General features: G+C 33.9%; 1 protein-coding gene across 1 annotated transcript; it reads right to left on the bottom strand.

Annotated features, from left to right (window-relative positions):
• Positions 1-567: 567 nt before the first annotated feature.
• On the bottom strand, positions 568-24,518 carry LOC130636429 (run domain Beclin-1-interacting and cysteine-rich domain-containing protein-like). Its single transcript, XM_057446150.1, has 19 exons — positions 24,139-24,518; positions 18,996-19,179; positions 17,930-18,036; positions 17,140-17,833; positions 16,067-16,188; positions 15,805-15,855; positions 14,314-14,503; positions 12,548-12,741; positions 11,454-11,618; positions 10,900-10,973; positions 9,981-10,045; positions 9,672-9,789; positions 8,759-8,879; positions 7,896-7,957; positions 4,227-4,305; positions 4,072-4,146; positions 2,942-3,035; positions 2,698-2,770; positions 568-1,763 (listed from the first exon to the last, which is right to left on the bottom strand). Exons 1-19 carry the CDS (start codon positions 24,349-24,351, stop codon positions 1,706-1,708), a joined length of 2,739 nt encoding a protein of 912 aa, XP_057302133.1. The 5' UTR covers positions 24,352-24,518; the 3' UTR covers positions 568-1,705.
• Between the last annotated feature and the right edge of the window lie 1,671 nt (positions 24,519-26,189).

Genomic DNA, 26,189 nt, shown 5'->3' with positions numbered 1-26,189 from the left:
TGCGTTAACGTGATTAAAAAACCTCATGATTTTTAATACTTTTAATGTCAAAACGTACATTCACATCTTATTTGCGTAGTATTCTCCCGAATAAAACCAACCGAAAGTTAAATGTCAAGTGTTTATTATATTTTTCAAAATTTAAATTATCTATTTGCGAAAAAAAATTCGAAAATAAACATCTTGTTCGAAACTGATTGCATGACAATTCATATCTGAAAATTAAGTCCTGATTTTGTTAAATTTATAAGGCTTCAAATTAGGAACAAATTTAAGGCTGAATTTTGCCATCCGTAAACAAAAACAAATTAAGACGAAACTCTGTAATTGTATTTAAATAAGAGCAAGTCAATCTGAGCAAGTCAATCTAAAAGGCTCTAAATTAGAACAGGTCAGGATGTATTTTTTTCAACCAGGGGCGAAAAAATAAACGTTATTTCTTTGTGTTTTCAGACAACGTGGTAAATTGGGTAACTGTAGAAATAAAGGAATTTTCAATTTATCATAACTGCTGTTACTTTTGAAAAAAAGTAAATGACACTAAAAAGAGAAAAATTTTGCGTAGGACACAAAATCTTTTTGTTGAATTAACAACTGAGTTCTTATATTTACAATATAATCTTAAAAATATTTTACTCTATAAAATTTAATTATCTAAACGTTGAAAGTGAAAACCGTGAGTGTTTTACCGAGAAGCGAAATTTAGTAAGGGAACAAATAATTCGCAAAAAAATCATTCCACTCTGATTTCATGTGAATCAAAAAATCTGTTTTACTTTCACTAAAATTACAAAATTTCAAGCATCCAAGTTTTGGGAAAAAATATTCATCCGCAAAAAATTTGCTCACGTTTGCTGCACGCAAAAACTAGATTTCCTCCCACAAACTAGATATAATTTTCGAAAACTAATGCTAAGGCTGTTGCTCATCACCTGCTTAAAATGTCAAAGATTTCAAACGAATATTGCTTATAAAAGTCTTACAAAAAAAGGTATACGGTGAAACCTCCCTATGGCAGACATCATCAGGACCTTAAGTAAAATATCAACAAACTTTTACAAGAATTGATTGATATGACTAATTGGAGCATGTAAGCTATAGAGGTCAGTTTTAGGGGGTAGTATAAATTGGGCCTTAAAACGACCTCCGCTAAAAAGGTGTCTGCTATAAGCTGCCCGCTACATAGAGGTCTTGTGGGAGTTTGATGTCATATACCCTGTTACTGAGAAACAGCATTAGCTGTAGAAAAGTGTCGGCTTTAAAGGATGTCTGCTATAAGAAGGTTTCGCCGTATATCAAAAATCGGAAAATATCCTAGTCAAAATATTTGATTAGGATCAAAATAATTAATACAAATACACAAATAAATTTTGAAATATTTTACTTTAATCGAGACAAACAGAATTTGGGCAAAATACCCAAATTTCGATGCGTCAACATGCGTCAAAATATTAACTGAAAACAAGTGTGGACGAACATATTCACAGTGTTGAAATGGCATTTTGGCGGGGAAAAATTAGCGCGAAAAAAATAATATAATCTTGCCTTTCTTCTAAAAACTATTCAAGTTGTTTTTACTTTCCAAACCAGACAGCAACAAAATTCGTTTTGGCGGATATTTAATTTGGTAGATTTTTGACTATTTCGCCAAATTTTCTTTCCGCCAAAATATGTTCCATTAAGATAAGATTTACTTGAAATTATATCAGCTATCCGTGGTGTCAGTAACATCAGAGTGAATTTCTTGCAGAAGCATTTCCTTCCTACGAGAGAAATCGATCGTAAATTTAAACCAATGAGCAACGATGGTAAGTTATACAAATAACAACAAGTTCGACATTCGTATTAGTTGCCATAATTTATGGAATTTTCACGTAAGTGTCATTTTCATGCACAACCATTGCGCGAACAATTAGTAGCGTGAAAATTTGGCTTGGCAGAATATTTTTTTTCAAAGATGCGCGAAAATAGATTGCGCGAAATTAGAGGAACGAAAACGGAGTCTCGTAACACTTTTTAACACTTTTATCACAATATTATCAGTATTATCTTGCTAATATAAAAAAAAATAACCCAAAATCTAAATTAAAAATGAGACATAGTTGTTAATGGTTTTTAATACACTGAAGAAGGACAATCAAAAAACGGTAATAACCCATGAGACAAGGTGCCATATTAGAATTAAATTGGCGAAATAACGTATTATACCTTAAAAACTGGGGAATTTCCTAGGGATTCATAAAACCAACGTTATTAATCAAATTTGGTCACAGACCAGAGTATGCACTCACTCTTATAAGTGAAATTTTAAAAGTCATGCGACAGAAAATTCTTACTTTTACCACTGGATACATAGACCATTTCAAAACAAAATCTTTGTCAGCAAAAATTGCGGTCGGCAAGGTATATTAACGCAGAAGTGCGCGCGAATTAAATATGCACTTACACTGGATGCTCAAGCTAAAGAGCGCGAAATTTAAACTTGTTTGAAAATTTCAAGCTAAAGAGCGCGAAATTTAAACTTGTATGAAAATTTCATGAATTAAGAATATCACTGTTATTTTTTAGATGAAAAGAAATGATATAACTCTTATTAACCTATTTATAGGGGGCAGAAAGCACCAAATTTAACTCAAGCTAAATCTCGCATAGGCAAATAAACTTTTATGTGCGCTACTACACATGCAGACATATTACCTAGCTTTTATCCTAACACAACGAGCACATTTGTCGTGAACAAAACAAGCGTGGTGATAACAAGTTTTGCAATCTGAAAAGGAAAGGAAAATAAACTAACACTAAAATAATTCTGACAAATCTATCACTTATCAAAGATCACAAAAATTTAAATAATAGAATTTACAGAATTTAAAGATCTCGCGTTGCTGGAGAGACTAAATTTGTTTAACCAAGGATTGATCTTTCCATGTGACGTACTCACCCTGACAAATATATACTTTTTGAAGATCGAAAGGATATAAGATATCTTCACCATCTCGACAAAACTCACACACAAAGCCTTTTGCTGAACATAACTAAAAAGAGAGAAACGTAATTTACGTACTGTTTACAAGGTTATAAATACTTTACGACTATAAAAAGATTTCGTAAATCCTGGTTGAATTCGTAATGTCCTTAAAATAACAGAGGGAATATTTTTTTTGAAAATCAATTGTTTTTTGTTTTTTTACAAGCTCGTGAGCTTGTATTAAAACGCAAATGTGTCCTACAAGAATGGAAATTTTTGCCTCTCTGAGCACCGACACGGGAGTCGTCGTGTGTTCGAATCTCATCTTGGTAACTATTTTTACTTTTTTTTTCTTTTTTCTTTTTTAAAAAGATAAGACAAGTGTTCAAAACACTTGCTTAACTAAGACAAGTGTTCAAAACACTTGCTTAACTAACTAGTAAATAAAGGTGTTTCCACCAAACTTTTTAAAAGTGAATGTAGGCAGAATTAACTGAATTAATGAATTTTGCAAATTTTGGGGTTTGTGGGTTTGTGGTCTTTCTTCTTCCTGTCAGTCGGTTTACCCAAGACGGACCCATCGAAAATTAAAAGTTCGAGGAATTTTCCGTTCAGGAAGGTCTCACAAATCAATTTTGAAAAATAAGTGTGTAACAAATATTATTGCGTATCTGAATAGTAAAATATGTCGTGTCTAACTTCGTAACAAAAATCCCAATTTGATAGACAGCTTTTTGTAAACTTTATTCGCGAGGTTGTTTGCGTATATCATACGTCTTGTTTTACTTAATTTGCCATTTTTAAGAAGCCTCATGTTTACAAATTTCTCGCAAAACCTAGTTTTTACACTTTTAACCATTTTTTAATATGGGCGGGGGCGGGAGGGGGGTGCTCATTCCTGACCATTTAAACATAAAGTTCCTAACGTTTTCCTGACATACTAAAAAAGTACTGATATTGCTGACATTTTTTGACATATTGACAATATTGTGAAAGTTCCTGACAATTCCCGACACATTCTCGTGTACCAAACATGTAACATAGCACAAAACTCGTTCTTTCGGGAGAATTAGTTTCAAATAACTTGAGATGGCGATACATACCGGACACGCCTTAATATGTGTAATTCCGTTTTGAACAATGACCTTTAAAGCGGCTTGCATTTCTCCTGACTTCACCTGAAACGTGGACCAAATGAAGAAATTAATACATCGAAACTCCTAGGTAAAATTAATAGCCTCTTTTTAAAATGCTTTACCTGAACGAGGTCGTCCAATGCAAACGCGTGCGGATCATCGGCTAAATGGTCAGGAAGTACCATCAAATCTTCTCGTCTTCTGCAATAGGTAAAATTAATTAAAAAAAAAACGAGTTGAATGAAGGAAGAAAGGATTTAGCAGACGGAATGATAAACAACAAGACTACATACAGTAGACTCCCGGTTATTCGAAGCCTCAAGGGGGATAAGAATTTACTTCGAATAACCGGGAGTTCGAATAACTGAAAAATTCGTTTTCCCGCCAGATTTTCAACTTAACCTTAATGGGATGGACTTTTCTTAAGTAATTGAGGCATTGTGGTTCAGTTGAGCGTGTAAACACAAAGAATTTTTACTTTTTGAAGAAAGAATAAATTTGAACAAATTGTTAACAGGTTTTAAAATATGAAAGTTATAAAGAAAATGTATCTAGTAAATACAAGGAGTTCAACTCTTAAAAAAATCTTTAATGCTACATTGTTTTTTACTATCGATGTAGTGTTTTTAACATGTACGTGTTATCATGTGTAACTGCTTTCTGATTTCAAGACCATTCTCGTCAAACAAAGACCATCTTTCCAACAATTCTAAGGCCTCTTCCAACTCTGACTGCTTTGGCTTCTTCGGGGGGATGTCATGTGCCTCAATTTCATCATCATCGTCATCTTCGAGATTCGGCGCGTTTTGATCTTTGTCCTCATTAAGTACGATTACCACGATTTCCTCATCAGTCAATTCAATTGATTTACTCGTGCATACCTCAAAATCAATATCCACAAAATTATCTGCGTTAAAGATGTCGCCGTCAACTTCTCTTTTTTTCAACTCGCTTATGCTGTCAGAAAGAGATTTAAATGGGTCATCAGCATCATTGAGACTCGTGATCTGTGCTTCTTTTGAGATGCCTGCCTTCTTAAAGCAGTTTTTAACGGTGTCTTTTGAAACAGCGTCCCATGATTTGACCAAGATTTGCATCCCTTCAAGAATGTTAATTTTAGGGACCTCTTTACCGCCGTCAATGAACTTTATTTGACGTTTCACAAGATTTGACCGGTAATATGCCTTCAATGCTCGGATTACACCTTGATCCATGGGCTGGGTCTTAGACGTTGTATTTGGTGGTAGAAAAACTAATTCTACTGCTTTAAGACCAGTGACTTCTGGATGAGCTGGGCAATTGTCAATTATCAAGACAATCTTTCGACCCGCAGTTTCAAATTTAACATCGAGTTTTTTCACATAATCGGTAAAGATTTCAGAATCCATCCAGGCCTTCTTTTGAGCTTTGTACTGACAGGGAAGACTTCTGACTCCTTTGAAACAGCGCGGTGTAACTGATTTTCCGATAACGAACATGGGCAACTTTTCACCTAGGGCATTTCCTGCTGCAAGGCCTGTTAAACGAACTTTGCTGAACCTTTCACCAGCACATCTTTTACCTTTGGCATGATAGGTATTTGTTGGAAGCATCTGGTAGAACAAGCCGAATTTATCAGCATTGAAAATGTCTTGTAAATCATAGCGTGACAAAATGGTTGGCAGGTGTGTTTCTTCCCAGCTTGCTGTCATCCCTGGTGTACAAGACTTTTCCTCTCCAGAAATAATTCTGTAAATGATGTTTTGTCTGTACTTCCATCTGTCTAGCCAGCCTTCTGAAGCTTTAAAATCAGGTTCGTTGAATTGCTTTGCAAAATCCAATGCTTTTTCTCGAATGATTTGACCACTAATCGGCACAGTTCTTTCACGAGCGTTAACGAACCACTTGTAAACTGCTTTATCAATGTTATCGTATTTTCCGGAAGAAAGCTTTTGTCTTTTAACTCCATACTGGCCTGATTCATACTTGGTAAAAATGTCACTTTTATTCTTAACCCAGTATGAAAGTGTGTTAGGTGGGACACCATACTTTTTAGCAATAGACTTTTTAGTTGTTCCTTCTTTTTCAAGCTCTTTCAAAGCAAGATATTTTTCTTTGATCGTCAGAACAGTTTTCTTCCTTGACGTTGTCTGAGCGGTTGCCATCTTTAATGTGGATTTGAAGAGCCTTTAAAAAGTTTGTTTACATCCACCCACTTGTTTTTTAATCGAGCTTTCGAAACGTTCGAAAATTAGATAAAACGTTTGAAAATCAAAGGAAACGTTCGAATTTTGAATGATCCTTTTAAAACGTTCGAATGTTATAAAACGAAACGAAACAACACAACAACAAAGCAGTCACACCACAGTTAGGACGAAGAAGTGAAAATTACAATGGATCCTGTTTCAATGATAATCAACGAAACACAGCCGATAGAAATCATTCTTATCAAGTATTATGAGAGTAACTCAACCGTTATGGGATATCATGAGTATCAAAAGAAATGGAACGCTGTTATTGGTGAAGTCCTAGACGCTAAAATGGAACCAACAAACGACATAGACAAATATGCAGTGGCGGTCTGCAAAAAAAAAGATATTGTTGGTCATTTGCCTAAAGGAAAAACAGGAAAATTTGCCAAAACGATATTTTACTTTCTGAAGTCAGAGATGTTGTGTACTTGCAAAGTAAAAGTGACAGGGAAAAGAACTAACTTTTGAGATGATAAGGGATTGAGGATCCCCTGTTTGCTTCAATTCTCTGGACCGAAGGAGAATATTGAACTTTTGAAGAAATTGCTTGAAGAGTGTAAATAGCCATGAATATTGAAACCTGATTTTTTGAAGAAAAAAAGTGTTTTAATCGCAGAAAATCAATGTTCTCACTCGACGATCTCCCAATAAGAAAAATTCGAATAACTGAGGGTGACTTAGCCTATAATTGGCCCCAAGGGGAATAAAAATCACTTCGAATAACCGAATTATTCGAATAACTGAAGTTCGAATAACCGAGAGTGTTTTTGCCTGAGTTGGGTAAGCAGATCTGTTCTGCCCGGATAATGAACATTGGCCTGATTAAGTACGGCAGCTTGCCCCGGTTAAGAACAGGGCAGAAAATACATAATCAGGGCAACATAATCGGGACAGGCCGGCTTATTACTCAAAAAATATTATTTGGCACTTATAAAAGGAACATAATCAGGGCAGTTTATTTAAATAAAACAAATAAAATTGGGGCTGACTGCTTTTATATCATTCGTGGCAAATACTAAATTTTGGGATTCGCAAGTTTAATAACTTTTCACCAAAATTAATTCCCGCAAAAAGAATAATTTAGGTTCCGTGAAATGTAGTTGCTTCAAAGTATATTATGTTGAAATGCATTTACTACAAGGGTAGTTTATACTAAGAATTACGTCGACACTTTTTTGTTTCGCCATGTCTAGTTTTTAGGGGTGTTCTATCTTCCAGAGAATGTTTAATTTACAAAAGCTTGAAGAAAATGCCAATCACAGCCTGTCTCCCAGCTACTTATATCAGCGTTCATAATCCGGTCACCACGACATAACAGTGCAAAAAAAACATAATCGGACCGTGCGTACATAATCCGGCTGTCCCGGTTGTAAACAGGTCGTTTTTGCAATCTGGGCAGAACAGATCCAAGGGGAACGCCATCTCACTTTGAATAACCGAATTATTCAAATAAGTGCAGGTTCGAATAACCGGGAGTCTACTGTAGTTAAGAACTAGGCTTTACAAGGGTTTATATCTAGAAAATATAAAAACAAACAAACAAATAAACAAACAACATACCCGTCAGCATGTCTACATGATCTTAAAAAGTTCTTTACATGGTGTAATTGAAGCCGTAGACACTAAAAAATTTTAACACAGTGTAATCGAGAAGGTTGATATACTTTTAATTATCACGACATTAGTTTAGCATACAGTTCTTGTAAGATTACACGTACAAATTTTGTACAGCTATAACGGTGTTGCTATCAATGAAAATCATAACGGTCATTGGTCCTAGCGCATGGCAATATGTCAGTGGTTCTAGCGCATGCCTAAATGGTCCTAGTATAATATGTCAAAATGGTTCCAGTGGATGTCAAAATGGTCCTAGTGCATATCAAAATGGTACTAGTATATGTCAACATAGATCTAGTGCACGTCAACATGGTCCTAGTGCATGTCAACATGGATCTAGTGCATGTCAAAGTGATCCTATCGCATGTCAAAATGGACCTAGTGCATACCAAAATGGTCCTAGTGGATGTAAAATGGTCCTAGTGCATGTCAAAATGGTCCTAGTATATGTCAAAATGGTTCTAGTGCATGTCAAAATGGTCCTAGTGCATACCAAAATGGTCCTAGTGCATATCAAAATGGTCCTAGTGTATGTCAAAATGGTCCTGGTGCATGTCAAAATGGTCCTAGTGCATAACAAAATGGTCGTGGTGCATGTTAAAATGGTCCTAGTGTATAACAAAATGGTTTGAGTGCATGTCAAAATGATTCTTTCTTTTGCTGACAAGAGTGGGAATGTGGTAAAATTCGAAGAAATGTACCAGCATTTCTTGGGTTCCATTAACGACACAAAAAAAACTGCTTTGCGCGACAAACAACTTATCTACAACTTATCCCATAACCAAGGAAGGATACGCCGGCGTTACCTTGACAACATTAAGCTGTCTGACGTTGTCGTAGAGACTTGGCGACACATCAAGCACGTTAAACAACGGGTCACTGTGTATCTTTTTGAGCAATTCTTTCGCGAAGTCAGACACCGGATATCTGCGATACGAGTCAAGGAGAAATAACTTTTGCTAACAATGAAAACAATAAGTAAAATTAAGCTAGCACAAAACAAAAAAGATGAAATGTTATGAAAGATCTCAAAATCCTTAGACCGCATGACAATGATACAAACATTTAAAACCACGATGACAGCAGCACAAGAGGGAGGGATGTTTAAGATGCTTCTGCTTAATTATTTAGTGGATCAAGGGGGATGGGTTAGTTGGTATGACGACATAAGCAAATTAAAATATTTTTCTAGAGAGTTTTCTGGAGTTCTTTTTCAATTATTTCGTTTCATGGAGTACTGTTGAAAGCTTAAGGAAACAGGTTGGTTAACAGCAGTCTCAAATAATTGACTCTCTTTCAAGCAAAGGGATTATTTAGAAACAAGTAGAATACACAGTAGAATTAAATTCTAGTGGTACACGGGAACTTGAATAATATGAAGACTTTTTTAAAATTAATCAATATCGTACCCTTAAAACCGCCTCAGTCGTTTAATAGAGAGGCTTCTTCTAAAACTATTTCAAACTTAGAATAGGGCGCTTAAAAAATGACAGCACCAAAAAAGAGGAAATACTAATGACAGGGGGGACAGAATAGTCAAATAGTCCTGAGAGATTAATGACGAAAAAGAGATTGATGCTAAAAAAAATAACGTGATGCGACATGTGATGTTTCACAACTATTCGATTGAGCTTAGATGAACACCGATTTTAAAAAAAAACATGTAATATGCATCGTACATTTAGATGAGGAACAAGTAAAAAAATATGAAAAGGATACTTTTTAAAATCCCACCTCGTAAGAATTTTGGACGGAATTAATGCTTGCTTGTTTTGATGACAACTCGTGCAGAAATATTTGCCAACATATTCACAAAAGCGAAATCTTTTGGATAAACCTACCATGAGAAGTCATTCTGCACGTTTAATATGTCAAATTATAATAAAATCCATCCTCACAGATCGAGTGTTGGAAACCAGATATATAATACAAAACAAATGACTAACTATACGTTAATATGGTAATTCACACGATAAACAAACGCGTAAACAAATAAAAAAACAACCAGAAATAAACAAATAAACTCACTAGGGGTAACTTTTAACCCACATCCAGCACATCTGAAATGTTGCTTTTGAAGCATAACCTTTCGTCTAAACATTGGAAAAGGACAAAATAGATCATTACACGAAAAGAAAATCAGCTTAAACGTCACTAGTTTTTGTTCTTCAAAGAAGGAAAATTTCACGGTTTGAAGTTTTTTGGCCTCTTTCGCCACAGTTATGTCGGCGAAATGTTTGAATGTTTGTCATCCACAGAAGTTTATGCCCAATTCATCAGTCTCCTTTGGATAGATAAAGCAGACCATTTTTAAAGAAACCTCGCTTTATAATAGATTTATAAAAGAGAATTTTGAAATAGAATCAGAAAATCGGATGTGTAGTTTTTACATTTTATAGGGATTAATTTTCGTGAGGTCAGAAAAGTTCCACTTTCCGAGGATTTATGTGACATGACTGACATGTGACTAGAAAAAGAAAGAAAAAACAAAGAGCGTTTTAACTTATTTACGTTACCAAAATAATCTCGATAATAAGGGCACTGGTTAGGACATTGCGTTAAGATAAGGACAGCGTACCTCTAAGATAATTTCCCAGTTATCCAATATATTTACTATATAATATGGCTTTAAGTGAAAAAAAACCCTGAAAAAAAACACCTGAAGTGTTACTAAGAAAAAGGGCCATCTGCGAAAGTTTATGCCCACGAAATATTTGAATTTTGTATCTCCGCGAAAGTACATGGCCACGAAATGTTTTGATTTACGTAATCCGGGAAAGTTTAAAGCCTTGAAATGTTAAAATTTCACTGTACGTGAAAATTTTTCTCTTAAAGTATTAGAATAATAGCTAATTATTAAAGCCCGAAGTGAGGTTACCCCCACACAAATTATACAAAATTTACCCAATTAAAAATAAAAAAATGTTCAACCATACAAGAAACTTACTTTACGAATGGGTGTGGAGAAAATATAATTTGAGGTCTTGGTGGTGCCCATTCCATGTTGCCACGTATTAGACTCTAAAGTGGAAATAAAACATAGCTGAAATAAAATTTAAACAATTACCATTGGTTTATATGCACAACACTTGTTTGTTTGTATGGATCAAAATTCCTGGTTTGACTAAATTTTCCAATTTTTCTGACAAAGTAACAAAGTTCTTAGAAACATGACAACATGGTTAAGGAAATTAAATAACTTTCTACATCCCCTTATAATCGGCCATAATTTTACCCTTGTCAAAATATGTGTTTCAGCATTAAATGTTTTGCATTCTATTTTACACTGAAGAATACAAAACTATAGAGAAAAATCAACTTAAAAAGAAATTTCTCGATTTTTTCAACTAACCATTCATTTAATATACCTTCATTTTATACTTTCCTGACCGAGTGAGGACCCCACTTCAAAGGGGTTAAAAAGCCAAAAAAAAATCGCGACAAAAAATATTCCTTTTTACACTTCGCATTGGTTTACAATGACAAAAAGTAAACACATACCGGCATGGATATTTTTCTTAATCCTTCTTGCACGCGATATTTACCTCCGTCATGCAAATCTGGGTGCAGTAGTTCCAAGGGTAATGGCAGAAGTGTTTGAGGAACTTCTTCTGTCACCATCCACTTCAGTTCTGAAGCTGCAGGTATTGACGACAAATCAAATTTCTAAAAACAAAAAAACCAATTAGGTTAGAAGTTCAATGAACAAGCACTTAGCCTTGGTTAAGTTAGAACTCTGCACACTTTTATTGTTTTGGCGTGGGTTTTTTTTTGTCAACGTCATTATTGCAGGTGGCTCTTATCAAATTAATTCTATCGCTTTTTATATCTGTGCTTTGAATAATGTAGTAATTGTTGATCAAGGAGGTGGCGTAACAAAAATTACCTTGCTCGCAAGCTCAGTCTGTACTTTTGACCTCTAGTATGTTTTTAGCAGTACAACAATAAAATCGGTCAGTGATCGTTCAATACAAAATACAAGGCTCTTTATACTAAAAAAGTCATTGTTCACGGTTTCCGTCAGATCGTAAATGTATTTTTTTTTGCAAATCAAGCAACATTACAAAATTAATGCACAAAAAAAAATTAAATATGCTTAATTTGCGAAAATTAGGTCTCGTGAAATATAATTTCTTTTGTCTCACGAAAATAATTCCTGCTAAAATTACTTTTCTGAAGGTGTAGATTATTTTAGTATACAATCCAACTTGTTTCAAAACACTACATGTCTAAATGTCTTCAAATTACATTCTTCGTTACGCTCAGACCTATAGTGTGTCTTGGCTAAAATAGGCTTATTAACATTCATCTTTTCCTTGTTTCTAATGCGTTTTTATACTTTGGGTGAAGTTAATTAGATTGGTTGATGATGTTTACTGTTTTGTAGTATTGTTGATTTATATGTAATTGGCTATCCCGATGTTTATATTATTTAATTATTTAATTATGTGATTTTCTTTGCGCACAATTTTGATTTTTTTCCACCCGGTCGCTAGTGGCGGTTTTTGCACGAACCAAATGAGTTTTATAGGCTATTATATAAACGTTTTCTTACAATTCTACTAGATTTTCAAAATAGCGAGTAAATTACTTACCTGGAGAAGACTCTTCGCGACAGTTTCTGCAGAGAAATCGTCAGGTGGAACTTCACTGGCTTGTATCACGCAAACTTTCTCTGCAATTGGCTTCTTCTCAACTTCAGGTGACAAAGTTTTGCTGGAAGCAAGAGAGACATTTTCCCAGCTTGCACTAATTGTGAGTTTCTTGGCTTCTTCATTATCAGTATCATCTGAGAAAAAACATAAGAAAAAAAATCTTACTACACGCACAGTGATGTATCCACTAGACTAATGATATTAGCATTTAGATGATAACAGCGAGCATTTAAATTTTAGTTTTACTGCAGAGCATATAACTATATTGTATTTTTTCATTGTGGCCTCCACCATACAAATACCTAATACCACCCTCCTCACTGTACCACCCTCACGGTACCACCCCAAGGATTTAATACCATATAAGTATCCTTAATTATTAGCAGCTTTTTTTATTAAATCTATTTTTTACAGCTCCCTTTTCTGCTCTCATAATTGTTTTGACTTACATCTTTTTCGACCTTAACCTTTCTAAATACTTTTGTTTTTGTAGCATCCATAACCTGCAACACTTTTCCTGCCAGTGGTTATCTGCAATACATTGGACCTACTTGCAACAACTTTGTTGGAAAGAAACTTCTATCAGTTACTTAGTGTGCCCTGGCAGCTTAAAAGTTTTGAAATTGTTTACACGGGCGCTTACACGGGTGCTTACACAAGAGGGGTGCTTAAAAGAAGCAGGCCCTGGTAACGAGTTCTAAACAAATATCTAAGTTCGAACAAAAACACAAGGTTGAGTTTTCTAGCGGAATTTTTCACCTGTCTGAACAGTACTTGAACAGGGGAATTGTTGTCGAGTAATTGATACAAATAAAGGTGAAATTTTAATTTTGAATTTACACTAGAAGAAATACTATCTTTCACATCCATCCAAAAATTTACGAACAATTAAAACAGCATGAAAAAATGTTCAAAAATAAAATAATGCAACTATACAACTTTTTCATTGATTTTAAAAAAGAGCACTGATAACTTTACAGAAGTACCCAATTCAAAAATAGTAGATAAACTTCTTCACAATCCGCTTTACTCCTAGGCTTACTTAAGATGGGATGATAGAAGGCTTCATACTATGACATTTGTATCAGGGTGGCCACAGCTTTAAAACTTTGTAATTTTGGGAGATTTTGGGAAATTAGAGATTTGAGTCAAATTTTATAAAAAAGTCACTAAAAAAACGTATAAAAACCATTTTTATATTATTTTTGCTAAAAATTTAGAAGCCTCTCCTTGTTTCGATGTCAGAGAATTTGTTATTTTTACACTGCAGTAATTACATAAATACAATTTATTTATCATTCTGTTGCAAGATAAACATATGTGAATTTTTTTGCCACATAAAACGTAATAACAAAAAGGTTACTATTTGAAAAAAGTAACAAATAAATCAATATTATAAGCATAAATTTTAGGCTTTTATGAAATTTTAGAAGGATCTCGATTTTTTAGGTTATTTAGGAGATTTTGGGAGGTGTGGCCACTTGTTTATTATCACGTTGTCGGATCTTCTATCGATGACTTAAAGTTGATCCTGCATTTTTGTTATCGAAGTGTATCTGATAATTTGCAGCCTTAAAATGCTTGTCAATACAAAATCTTTTGTTACACTCATTCACATTTACTAAATAACTTTTCTACATTATTTTTAAACCAACTTTAGATATAGGTGACGCTAACTCCACAACTACAAATTAAAAAAAAATTACCTGTAGAAGAGCTTCCATACGAAGAACTCAAAGTTGATGACGTTTTCACAGAAGACGATTTTTCATCACTGGGATCACTAAATGCTGACATGTCATTTCTTTGCCGTATCATTTTTTGTGACGATCTTAGAACTTCTTCATCACTTTGCTCATAATTTTCTTCATCATTATTCTTATTCTGGCATCTCATCTAATTGGAATTTAAAAATAGTTTCACATTATTTTGAATATGAGTCCCAAGTTGAAAGGCCTAGTAGTCCAATTTTCTTCATTACTTCTAGTGCTTAAATATTTAATACTTTAAATACTGTTGTACTGTCTCACAAAGATTAAAAATTTAAAACTTTTTTAAGACTTATTTAAATAAAAGAACATAATATAGATTTATTTAGTCTGAAATTACCCCAAGTATTACAAAATACCTCAGACCGTATTCGGTCTAGGTTATTTTAAACAGATTATGATAAGGGTGGGTGATCCCAGTCCTCTCCATAACTTCTGATAGGCTTTTCCAAATGGAATTAAACATGGCACACTTTTAGAATGTCATGAAAGTAACAAAATGAAAGCGATAATTTTTTCTTGTGTCAGCCTTTTTTCAGTGTTGTGATCAATAATTTGAAATTTTTCCAAAATAAATCTGCTTAAAATTCAAATACTTTAGTTCTAGAACAAATTTTAACATTCTGTTCAAAGTTTCTGATACCCAAATGAAAGTTATTTAACATATTTTCCAGTTTATACATTTCACACATAAAGAAAGCTGTAAATCGCCTGAAAAGCCATCTTTTTCCTCACTAGCGGGGTTAAAAGTAAAGCATAATAAATTAATCAAATATTTCCATCAATTTTAATTTTTTTTTACTCACATGAAGTATGAATCATGTTGGGAATATAGATACAATGCTAAAATATGTTACATAAATTTAATTTTGGATATTTTTATGTGTTGTATAATGACTGAAGTATTTGCAACATTAAGGCACTGACTTGTCATTAAACTTTTTCATATTTTCTTTTAGTTTCCAGTATTTTTCTTTTTGTTTTTGCTTAACTATTACGTTGAGTTATAAGAGACTATTAAAAAATTTATCACACTGCACAAATTACACTTCCTTTTGCTTTAGCCAATCAGACTGCATTTCGTCACACTTATTTCTTTTTATTACTCTACACCTCCAAAAATATGCTAATACGTTGCTTTTGATAGTTTTTGCTATATCACAATGTTCATAAAAACGCAGATACAAGATCTCTACGCAAGTGAATCAAGGGAAACATAAAAAAGAAAGACAAAATGGCATTGCCAAATTTAACGGGGAGTATTTAAAAGTCAATAAAATACTATAAAATAATGTATCAATGTTTTAGCAAAATTTGTACGTTTAAGGTTTTATAAAATGATAATTATGAAAGATTTAGACTGACTTCAAGTCCTTTGAGGTTCCAAGTGCAGTGTGATTATAAGTAAGGCTGCAGTAAAGTGCTTACCTGTTCAATAGCTGTGATTAGGGCTTCACAGATACTAAAATGTGCATTTTCCTAAAATTAAAAATCATGTCAATTCCAAAGAACACAAGAATTTCAAAATGAAATCGTAAAATTAGTCCTGCACAAAACAAATTTAAAATTAAATCTTATAATTAGCCTTGTACAAATACATATTCTTTCAACTTTTAGTGTGTTGTATAAATGTGGAATGATCAGGAATTCGTCAAAATCACAAACTACTTTTCTAGAAAAACATATTTACCTTATCAAGCTGTGCACCGGTATCGTAACTTCTTGAATCTAAATAACTGATTAATGATTGACCTTTGTATGGTTTGGGAAACATTTGACCATCTTCACTGTGATAATAATAGCTGCAGGAACCTAGAAACCAAAGGCATACAGCTACAGTTTACTCCCCATAACCAAAACCTCTGATGAATGAAAAAATGGTTTGATTTTTTGAATGTTTAAGCTAACATTCTATACATCTAAAACCGTATTAGTTTAACTTAACAAGAATTCTCTTAACAAGAATTCATGTAATCTTGGGGGGTGATAAGGGTTTGCAAGTGCTACTGGAGAAAAGACGTTTAAGTTATTTTTACGATATATTTTTGTTTTTTATAAAAGAAAAATAGCAACCTTCACAAATTTAGTATTATTAAACAATGGGAGTATTTTGGCCCACCAGACTGCTGAAATGGTTGGAATTTACAAATTTATAAACTAGTTTGCATTCAACTTACAGAAAATTTATTAAAAATATAAAAATTTAACCAGGAAAGACTTGTATCACTTTCTTTTATTTGATGTATTTATGAACCCCTGAGTAAACAACAATAACCCAGGCTACAGTAAATTTATGTTTAACCTGCCCTTCTAATTTGATTGCTGACATGAATTACTGGCATATATAATTAGGTTAGTTAGATTTGTAAAACTCAGTTAATATCCTTTAAAAACATTGCTACAAGAAATAATGCTTTAATAGAAAAGCATTATGGATGCAACAAAAATGGAAAATAAAAAACATCAATCTATATTTACATATCAAATGCTTATGTCTTGAAGTCAATGTAACAACTCTGCAAAAAGAACGTTATTTTCCATCAAAAGTTTTAATTGTTTGTCACCCAAATTAACTTTTTTTAAATATTTAGCCCACATTATATATAAATATTGTTATTTAAATGCTTTGAATGCTATGAAAAGACACATTAATCATTTATTTATATGATGTTGAATTTATTTATACACATAAAAAATGCTGATAAAGCAAAATACATTTAGTAAATGTGTAATATTATTTTTCATTCATTGAAACAACCTCACCTTGCTGCGTTACTTCTTTTGGCAAAGATGAAGCAATCTGAATTGAAGAATCATCATTCTCATCTTCCATATTCGTGACGAGAGTATGAACACCTATTTGATCGGATTTAGATCGATGATGTCCTTTCTTTTTTAGTATAATTGAAGAAGACCTTGGTAGGGCCATATTAACAACAGAAGCAGTTTCACTGTTTGCTTCATCGATGGAGAGTGTATCTTCTTGTTCATCTGCATGGTCTAGGTCACTATGGACTTCCTTTGTATCAGTTTGACAAGGTTCGTGAAACAGACTACTTTCACTACGACTGATTTCTTTCATACGTTGAAGTCTATTTCTTAGGTCATCAATTTTATCAGATTTATCAAAGCCGTCATCTTCATCATACCATGTTAAGTTTTCGTTGCTGGTTTCTGGGACACAAGAAAATGTGTTTTCATGGACTTCTCTAGAAAATGATTTACTGCTTAGTCTTCTTTCCATGTTTAATTTTGCACAATCTAAACAAAAATCTGAAGAATTTGATGCATCTCCCCCACACTGGTCACAGTATGAACTGCTGGAAGGGGGCGCTTGCAAGGTTGATGGCCAAACGGTTTGTTTCACTTCTGGAGGAGTGCTATCAATTCTATACTCTTCCATCATTTTCTCAACAACCCATGGTGTGATTTTAGCCATAAACATTGACTTGTTCATCTAAAAACATATAAATAACAATATAAAACAAGTTATAAGATTAAAGAGGGCCATAAAAAGTTTCAGTCATAAAATTTCCACTCAGATGTATCTTACCAAAATAGGATTGACATGTGAAAGACGTTCAATCGCATTCTGCTGTAAAGCATCCAGGCAGCACAGCAGTGCTTTTACAAGTATTTCATTCTTTATGAACGAAAATTCTAAACAAAATAAAAATTGTATAGAAAGAATGCAAAAAAAAGGAAAGGAAAGAGAATAAAAAAATAACTTCACAAGAACATATTTAAACAAACAATACAACTTAAGTGCATGGCAAGGAGTCTTGTAAATCATAAACCATAAATTATACCTTTCAAAAATTTTTGGTAACCTAACTCACAAATGTTTTTTCTCACAAAAATTTTGTTTGATTTATATTTTTATTATTTTGTGTGCTATTGGTGCATTTATACTTTGTTGAATTAAACTTCGATACACACTCCATATATTTGAAACATCTTCAAATCACAAGATTATCTCTCTTTTAAAAATATATCTTCTAAAAGATGAATAAATTCTCTACATAATAATATTACATATACTATCAGTAAGTTTCAAAGAGGAGAGAGAAATCTGAAGTAAAAAATACATACCCTTTTTTATTAAAAGCACAAAGTTAAATTGCTCTTTTTCAAATTTCCATCACTTTGTTCATCTTTTTTTTTAAAAAAAAAACTCTGCTCAAAAAATATCACATTTTTTCTCTCACGTATATATAGTAATAAAAAATTTCTTTTTTGATTTAGTAACCACTATATCTCTCTAAAAAGTCAATTTAGCATAAAAAAAATATAAAGTCTTAAATATTTATACAAATCATTTTATATTATGAGATTTTTAAAGGAATTTTTTGAAGAAAAAAATGGATTAAAGGGGTTTTATTAAAGGGTTCTTTTTATTATTGTGTTATCGAAACTTATGTCTCTTATACTTATTGATTCTGTAAACAGGAGGTACATATTAGTAATTTTTGCACCCAGTAAAAAATACCGTAAAGACTAATTCCACAGCGTGAATTTTGCAACCAATGTCCTTTTGGTTTTAATGCAATGCTGCATTTTAGTAATGATAAATAATCTAAAATTAAAAAATAGTTACAGTTAATTTGAAATGAATTAACCTTTGTATAACTGAAGTAAAGTCTCCTCAGGCTTTTGAAGGAATGCACAGTTAATACAATCAAACAAGCTATGGTCAAGCAGACGTTGTTCAATCCATCCTGATAAAAGTTCTTCGAATGACTCATCTGTATTATTTCCCAAATCACCACATGGATATAATTCTAACAACTTTTTGCAAAGTTTCTAAAGAAAGAAAATGAAATTGTTATATGTTGTTAAGAAGGTTAAAGCAGAACACAAGTTGTCACATTACATTCAGCAAAGTTATACAAAAATGCTCAGCCAAATTTCATTCAGAGATAATAAAACACTAGGCCTGTCAGTCGGTCTGTCTGCAAAAAGCGAAATTGATTTATTACTATCAAATCAATATTTTTGCTTGCAGTCTGCAGCTAAATATTTGACAAAAATGTTTTCTGACATCATCCATTTTATCACCTCTTTTTAAAGTTTCTGATTTTTTACTGAAGTTGCATTCACATATATGTTAAGACCATAAAGATCATTCTTTCTCTTATGCTATCTCAAGACATTAAATGTGGCCAACAACACCAGAAATTACATTGGGTGGGTGGATTTTTCAGGTGGCTGTTTCTTTTGTAGTATGTTCAAGACAAACGTTTATATAATCAATTCCACAGAACAAGCAATGTTAACCTTTAATCCTTTTTTCTTGCACTTTTGAACATCAGAATATTTTTACATAAAGCCACCTACATTTGAAAGTTTATGGTCATTTTATACAGCTGCCTCTATGAGTTTATTACCCCTATCTTCTGTTCATGGAAATGATACTGGCCTTGATAAATCAGGGTTCTCATTTTGTTAGTACGCATGACTATACTGTCATTTTAATAATTGGTTTCCAGTTGTTTTGTCAAATGAAGAAATTATCTCCAATTAAATCCATGATAAAATGTCTGTTCCGCCTGTAAGTGCAGTTTTGCAGACTTGCTTTATCCATGCTCCACCGGCGTTCACCTCTGCATTAGTTAAGAATCGCATGGCTGAATTTCTTGTGTAAGACCTGGTACCAAAGACAAAGAGGCCAGGCAAAAGAGAATTTTGTCTATGTATTTCTTTTAACTAAGTCAGGAGTCGGTTAATTAGCTAGGATGGTCAGGTTGGCTATGAATAGGCTTGCTTGTGGATCAAAAGAACCAGGATTATTTAATAATTCTCAGATCTAAAAGTAATCTGTCAACAGAGGTACGCGGTTCTTCCCGTACCTCACGCAATTCAGGTACGCGATAGGGCGTAGAAACACGATCGCGTACCTCAAAATGAGAAGTCTGATAAATAGTTTTTGATTTGTTTCTACAACCAATGACGACCAAAACTCAGCCTCAACAGGCAATAAAAGGGGAAAATAGGTCATTGTAATCTACAAACATAGTTTAACAATAAATAAATAAATAAAACAAATTCAAAGCTGATGTACTTATGGCACCATAGTTACTGCACCATTGAGTAGTGGTTAAATCTTGCACTGAGAAAGGGTTCAACATACCATGGTGCTGATTCAATATGGAAGAGTGAATGTTACCATATTTCCAGATTAACCCCAACCATGTAAGAGAAATAAGGGAGAGGTTACTGTGTGGGCTGTTGGATGTTACAGGGAGTTGAAGAGAGTGCCGATAAGCCGCAAACGCCCGCATATATACGAGCGAGTTCGGGCGACTTTTTAAATCAAATTGACGGTTGTCCCCTGAAACCGCCCGCACTTTTCCGAACTCGCCCGGAACATTCCCGAAATGAAATTCCTTGTAACAAACCATGCAGACGATGGTTGGGAAGAAGGCGCTTGAAGAGAAAGGAGTTAATAAAGTTTATAAAGTTATTTATAAAGTAAACTTTTTCAAAAACCATCAAAAACAGTTCTTCTAAAAACTTCGCTACGACATAGTAAGTTTATTTTAATTTTTATAGTTTTTTTGAATCATATATTAGTGTCTGTTTTTTTTGTCTTTCGGGCATTGTTCGGGTCTATGCAGGTTTTTTCGGGCGAATACTTGAATTTTTTTCAAAACGCCGAACTCGCCCGAAAACGCCTGCACTTTTTACGGCGTATGTGGCTTATCGGCACCCTCGTGGGAGTTGTCTGGTAGAGCATAAGTCTACGTGGGTCTCTGTAGTTTCAAATTAAAATTGAATACTCTAGGGCTCCCCATTTAAGCTATGGCATTCCTGGAAATAACAGACACGGTATATCCCTTGATATTTGTGAGGCTAGCCATGTAAAATATGCACATTTATCTACTTATCTACCTCCCCTGACAAAGAAGGCTCATGCGAACCAACTCAAATTAGTGTACTGTTCATAAAGTATTTGCAGCCCTCGAAATAGCGGTCGGACATCGGACATTGTCCGACCCAGACGCAAATATGTCCGACGAAAATCAGTTCTGGCCTGTCATTTTGTCCGGCACGTTTCTCTAGCTACATCTCCCCTATTATAACTGCAAAAAATAAAAATTGAAACATGCAAAAATAACGAGATAATTTAAATATAATCTGTCTCTTTTAATCAATCTTCGTTCCGCTTCACTTTCGTTTTGTTTTCATCTGCCATGTGCCATCATGGAAGTTTCTTAATTATGATCACACACACCACAAATAATAAATGTGGTTAGGCGCCGTTAAAAAACAAAGTAAGGCTGCGCATTTTGATAAGCCAATTAAATCGCATGCCGTTGCTAAAGAATACTCTAAAACATATAAACAAAATAGTTTTTAAGTTTGTATTTTTATAATTTTTTGTAAAGTCATCACAAGCAAATAGGAAAAAATATGCTTCGTTTTCAAATTAAAAAAAAAATGTTTTAAGTTTATCCACGTGGCTTAAATTTTTAACAAAATTTATACAAAACAAAATATTATACCGCACGTGAGTTTCGTTTTTAAAATTGTTTGAATAGAAATAGCACTTTCAGCATTAAGAAAAAATCAATTAAATGGGACCTGCTATGGTTTCAAATTGTTTTGTCAAACGAAGAAAAAAATTTTCCTTTACCTGCAACACTCCATCGTCTTAAAAAATTATTTAATTCATTTTAATATAAAACATCTCTGAGTGAGATTATTCGAACTGGTAAAAGAACGCCGGTCGCTTGCGCTTTTATAAGAAATGAAAAAGTGTTCATTTCACATTTATCGCATGTAAGTTAGTTGCTCCTTCAAGTATGAGTGAAATTAATGATTTGCCTTGTTGTTTTTGCGAAAGAAGCACGAAGTATCGGTGTATATCGTGTCAAAAAACATCTTGTAACATATGTTCTACCGGTGTTAACAGTACAGTCAATGGGTACAGCGAAGAGGAAAAACGTGTTGGTAGATGTCCTGATTGTTCTGTTGTTATTAATAAGCAGCCAAAGAAAATCCAAAGAAGCATATTTTCAGCCTTTCGAAAAAACCCACCAACATTAGCGAAGCAAACAGCAACGAATATAGTAATTCTTCACTCTGTTATATTTAGTACTTTAATTTTCACAATATCTTTTGTGTCTCTTTAATTTTTTTTAATTGTTTATTTTGCAGACTACACCGCAGACCAAAGGCAAAACAAATCCGAAACAACACAAGCAAACAACATCAACAAGAACCGTAACACCTGCTACTGTTGAGAAGTGGAAAGCTGAGCTGGCACAACACAGCGTTGCTGAATGGCTCCTTTATGATATAAAAGATGGCAAGGTTAAGAACTGCATGGCTGGATTTCTTGTGTAAGACCTGGTTACCAACGACGAAGGGGCCAGGCAATAGAGATTCATGTCTACGTAGTTCTTTTACCTAAGTCAAGAGTTGGTGAATTAGCTAGGATGGTCAGGTTGGCTATGAATAGGCTTGCTCATGGATTAAAACGACTACAACTATTCAATAATTCCGAGATCTAAACAAATGGAAGTGTCCGACCAAGACTGAAATCTATCGGACGTTTTGTCCGACGAAAGTTTAAAACGGGCTACGGACATGTCCGACCAAACTGGAAATGTGGCGGACATTTTGTCTGACGAGTCTCCAAAAATTATTTCGAGGGCTGTATTTGTTATACTCAAAACATGCAGTCAGATAAGTTCTCTTAAAGTTGTAAAAAGGAGCAGCCTAGCTAACCTGTTAACAACGAGTTTGTGCGAAGTGATGTGAAACAAATCCGAAACAACACAAGCAAACAACATCAACAAGAACCGTAACACCTGCTACTGTTGAGAAGTGGAAAGCTGAGCTGGCACAACACAGCGTTGCTGAATGGCTCCTTTATGATATAAAAGATGGCAAGGTTAAGAACTGCATGGCTGGATTTCTTGTGTAAGACCTGGTTACCAACGACGAAGGGGCCAGGCAATAGAGATTCATGTCTACGTAGTTCTTTTACCTAAGTCAAGAGTTGGTGAATTAGCTAGGATGGTCAGGTTGGCTATGAATAGGCTTGCTCATGGATTAAAACGACTACAACTATTCAATAATTCCGAGATCTAAACAAATGGAAGTGTCCGACCAAGACTGAAATCTATCGGACGTTTTGTCCGACGAAAGTTTAAAACGGGCTACGGACATGTCCGACCAAACTGGAAATGTGGCGGACATTTTGTCTGACGAGTCTCCAAAAATTATTTCGAGGGCTGTATTTGTTATACTCAAAACATGCAGTCAGATAAGTTCTCTTAAAGTTGTAAAAAGGAGCAGCCTAGCTAACCTGTTAACAACGAGTTTGTGCGAAGTGATGTAGTGGAGTATTTAGTACAGAAAACATGAAGCATTCTATATTGATTAGGCAACTACATACAACCCTAACCCGTATCAATTAAAGAACACAAAGTTTATGCCTTATATCCCTGATTTGAAAATTTTGACCCATATCTTTTTATGTTTTTTTTATTTGTAACTAGCTACAGCTAGCTAGCTATATAGCTAGACCACACATTCCAAAATTTAGTTCAATTAACTGTGGTGAGTGAACGAATAAGAAAAAGACAAAATGAATAAGAAAAAGACAATAAAAAGACAACAATAAAATGACCATGCTTCGCATCATGGTCATTTCATTGTTTTCTGTGCAAAATAAAACATTGTATTCCATGATGGTGGCTACCCAGAAACTTGTTAGTTTAAATACTGCAAGCTAAAAACTGATAGAAATACCTGAACAAGATCAACTTCGTATGGCTGAATATTACTGGATCGTAATTCATGAGTCAAGACATTAAATGTTGCCTTTTTTGCTCGGTTTAGTCCTCCAAATACGTTCCAAACGTTGGGGTTGTTGCATGCTACAATTCCTTCAAACGTGTTACGCATGTAACAAAAAATTTCAAACAACTCCTCTGTTATTCTTTCTGGGACACCTTCGTCCATATTTTATTTCAATAAAGTACATTTAATCAACTCTCATTTAACTTTTTACACATAACAAAACAAAATGTTGTGATTTTATCGCCGACATTTTGAAATTAGTAATTTGTCTTGGTGTAAAGCGTCACGAATATTGGTTAGAGAAGAGTTTACGATGCCCGCCCTGAACAACTTTTCCGAAGCGCCCTTATGATCATTTCCCACTTTTCATCCACCAGGGAATTATTTATTACGTTTTGTATGCCGAGTCACAAGTTGGAATCGTGAAGCGGAATCAGCGTCAGTTTATTTAGTTTATTTAGTATATTCTGTTTATTTTAGCGACGCACACCCTCCTCGTCTCCAGGGATATTTTCCTTTTTGAATCTTTGAATGTTCAACAAAGAGATTGAAATATATGTTAATACAATTTATTGTTTATATTGTTATGTATTGCATATATTGTTATTGACTAGGTGCAAGGCTAATTTCTTCTTTTTTCTCGTTCTTCTCTTTTTTTAATATTTTTTTCTTTTTCTCTCTCTCTTTTTCTCTCTTCTTTCTTTTTTCTATTCTTTTCACTCCATTTCCCTTTCTTTAGTCTCTTCTTCTAATATACTCTTGAATCCATTTATTTGCTTCTCTCATTTTTCTGATGTTGTTTGTTTCCTTAAACCATTCTTTTGCTATTTTGATTATGAGAAAAAACAAGAATGGGACAAGAATGGTCGTTGAGTTGAGCATTTTACGGCCAAAACATGACCAGATTTTGCGAACTGGTCATGAGTAATACATTCATTCATGCAACTAACAAAGACAGAATGGTTTGTTCAAGCATAACTAAGAGTTATCCTGGTAACTACAAGCATTTAAAATGTTTGAAAAAAATGTTTTTTTGTTTTACGAAGAGCTTATAAAAGTACATAATTTTCTAATCACTTACAACTTAATACAGCTATGTACTTCCAGAAAAATTGTTTTGCGAATTAATCATTTTTTAGCATGTTGAAACACACACGTCATCCATAAAAAAACAAGGAAGTAAAGAGAGGGGAAGAGTTATACCCAGATAAATGATAGCTTTAGAATATAAGGATATGTCTGAGATAAAAAGAGCAAAAATCGCTGTGAACGAGCCGGGCATCAAAATTCCGAAAAGTCTTTTTTCAGTCGTCGAATCGGTTTTTCGGGACGAATTAGTTTTTCAAATTAAAAAATAAAAACAATCTTTTATCAAATGAGTTTTCAATGTAGAATAATCGAAATGAGTTTCGGTTTACATCGGAGACGATGACCAGGTCGAAATTTGCAGATTACCTATCCTTCAATTAACTTGCTGTTCCTAACAACTACATGTGCACGTAAGGGCGCTTCGTAATGTTCATCGGGCAGCATCTAGGGAAAACCTCAAGCCTCGACATTCGAGGGTTGGTAGATCTGGCCTGAGTTTTATCGGAGTTTAGAAAGGAATGCTGAATATGCGTGCTTTACGCACGCATATTCAACATTCTGAAAATGTCTGTTAAAAGATGCATTGTGCAAGTACCATTATTAACAACAACAACAACAACAACGAACAACAATGTTTTTTTTTAATTTATTTCTCCTCCATCTTGGGTGATTTGTTTCCCATTTTTCGTCCTCTGACTATTTCTTTCTGTGTTTTAATCCACCTCGTCATTACGGACTGATTCGACGACAGTTTAAAATGATGTATTAATCTTATGCTTTGCCTTAGTTAACTTACTCCAATGTTACCCCTTCTTTCTCTACTTAACATTATACTCAAAGGACCCAATCTCATTTGCAAAACCTGCAACATAACAACACAAGATTTTTCTAATAAAGGATTATGATTTGAT

Source organism: Hydractinia symbiolongicarpus, chromosome 3 (assembly GCF_029227915.1).
Source record: "Hydractinia symbiolongicarpus strain clone_291-10 chromosome 3, HSymV2.1, whole genome shotgun sequence".
NCBI classification, from domain to species: Eukaryota; Metazoa; Cnidaria; class Hydrozoa; order Anthoathecata; family Hydractiniidae; genus Hydractinia; species Hydractinia symbiolongicarpus.
The sequence above is the reverse complement of the archived record's forward strand: the minus strand, read 5'-3'. Positions and strand labels throughout refer to the sequence as shown.

Bases quoted from the DNA above. Each gene is read 5' to 3' on its own strand.
- LOC130636429 (XM_057446150.1), bottom strand. From the start codon at position 24,351: ATGGACGAAGGTGTCCCAGAAAGAATAACAGAGGAGTTGTTTGAAATT. The intron at 11,619-12,547 runs GTAAGTAATTTA...TTTTGTTTTTAG, and splicing joins TCGCGAAGAGTCTTCTCCAG to AAATTTGATTTGTCGTCAAT. The intron at 7,958-8,758 runs GTAACGCCGGCG...AAAATTTTTTAG, and splicing joins GACAGCTTAATGTTGTCAAG to TGTCTACGGCTTCAATTACA.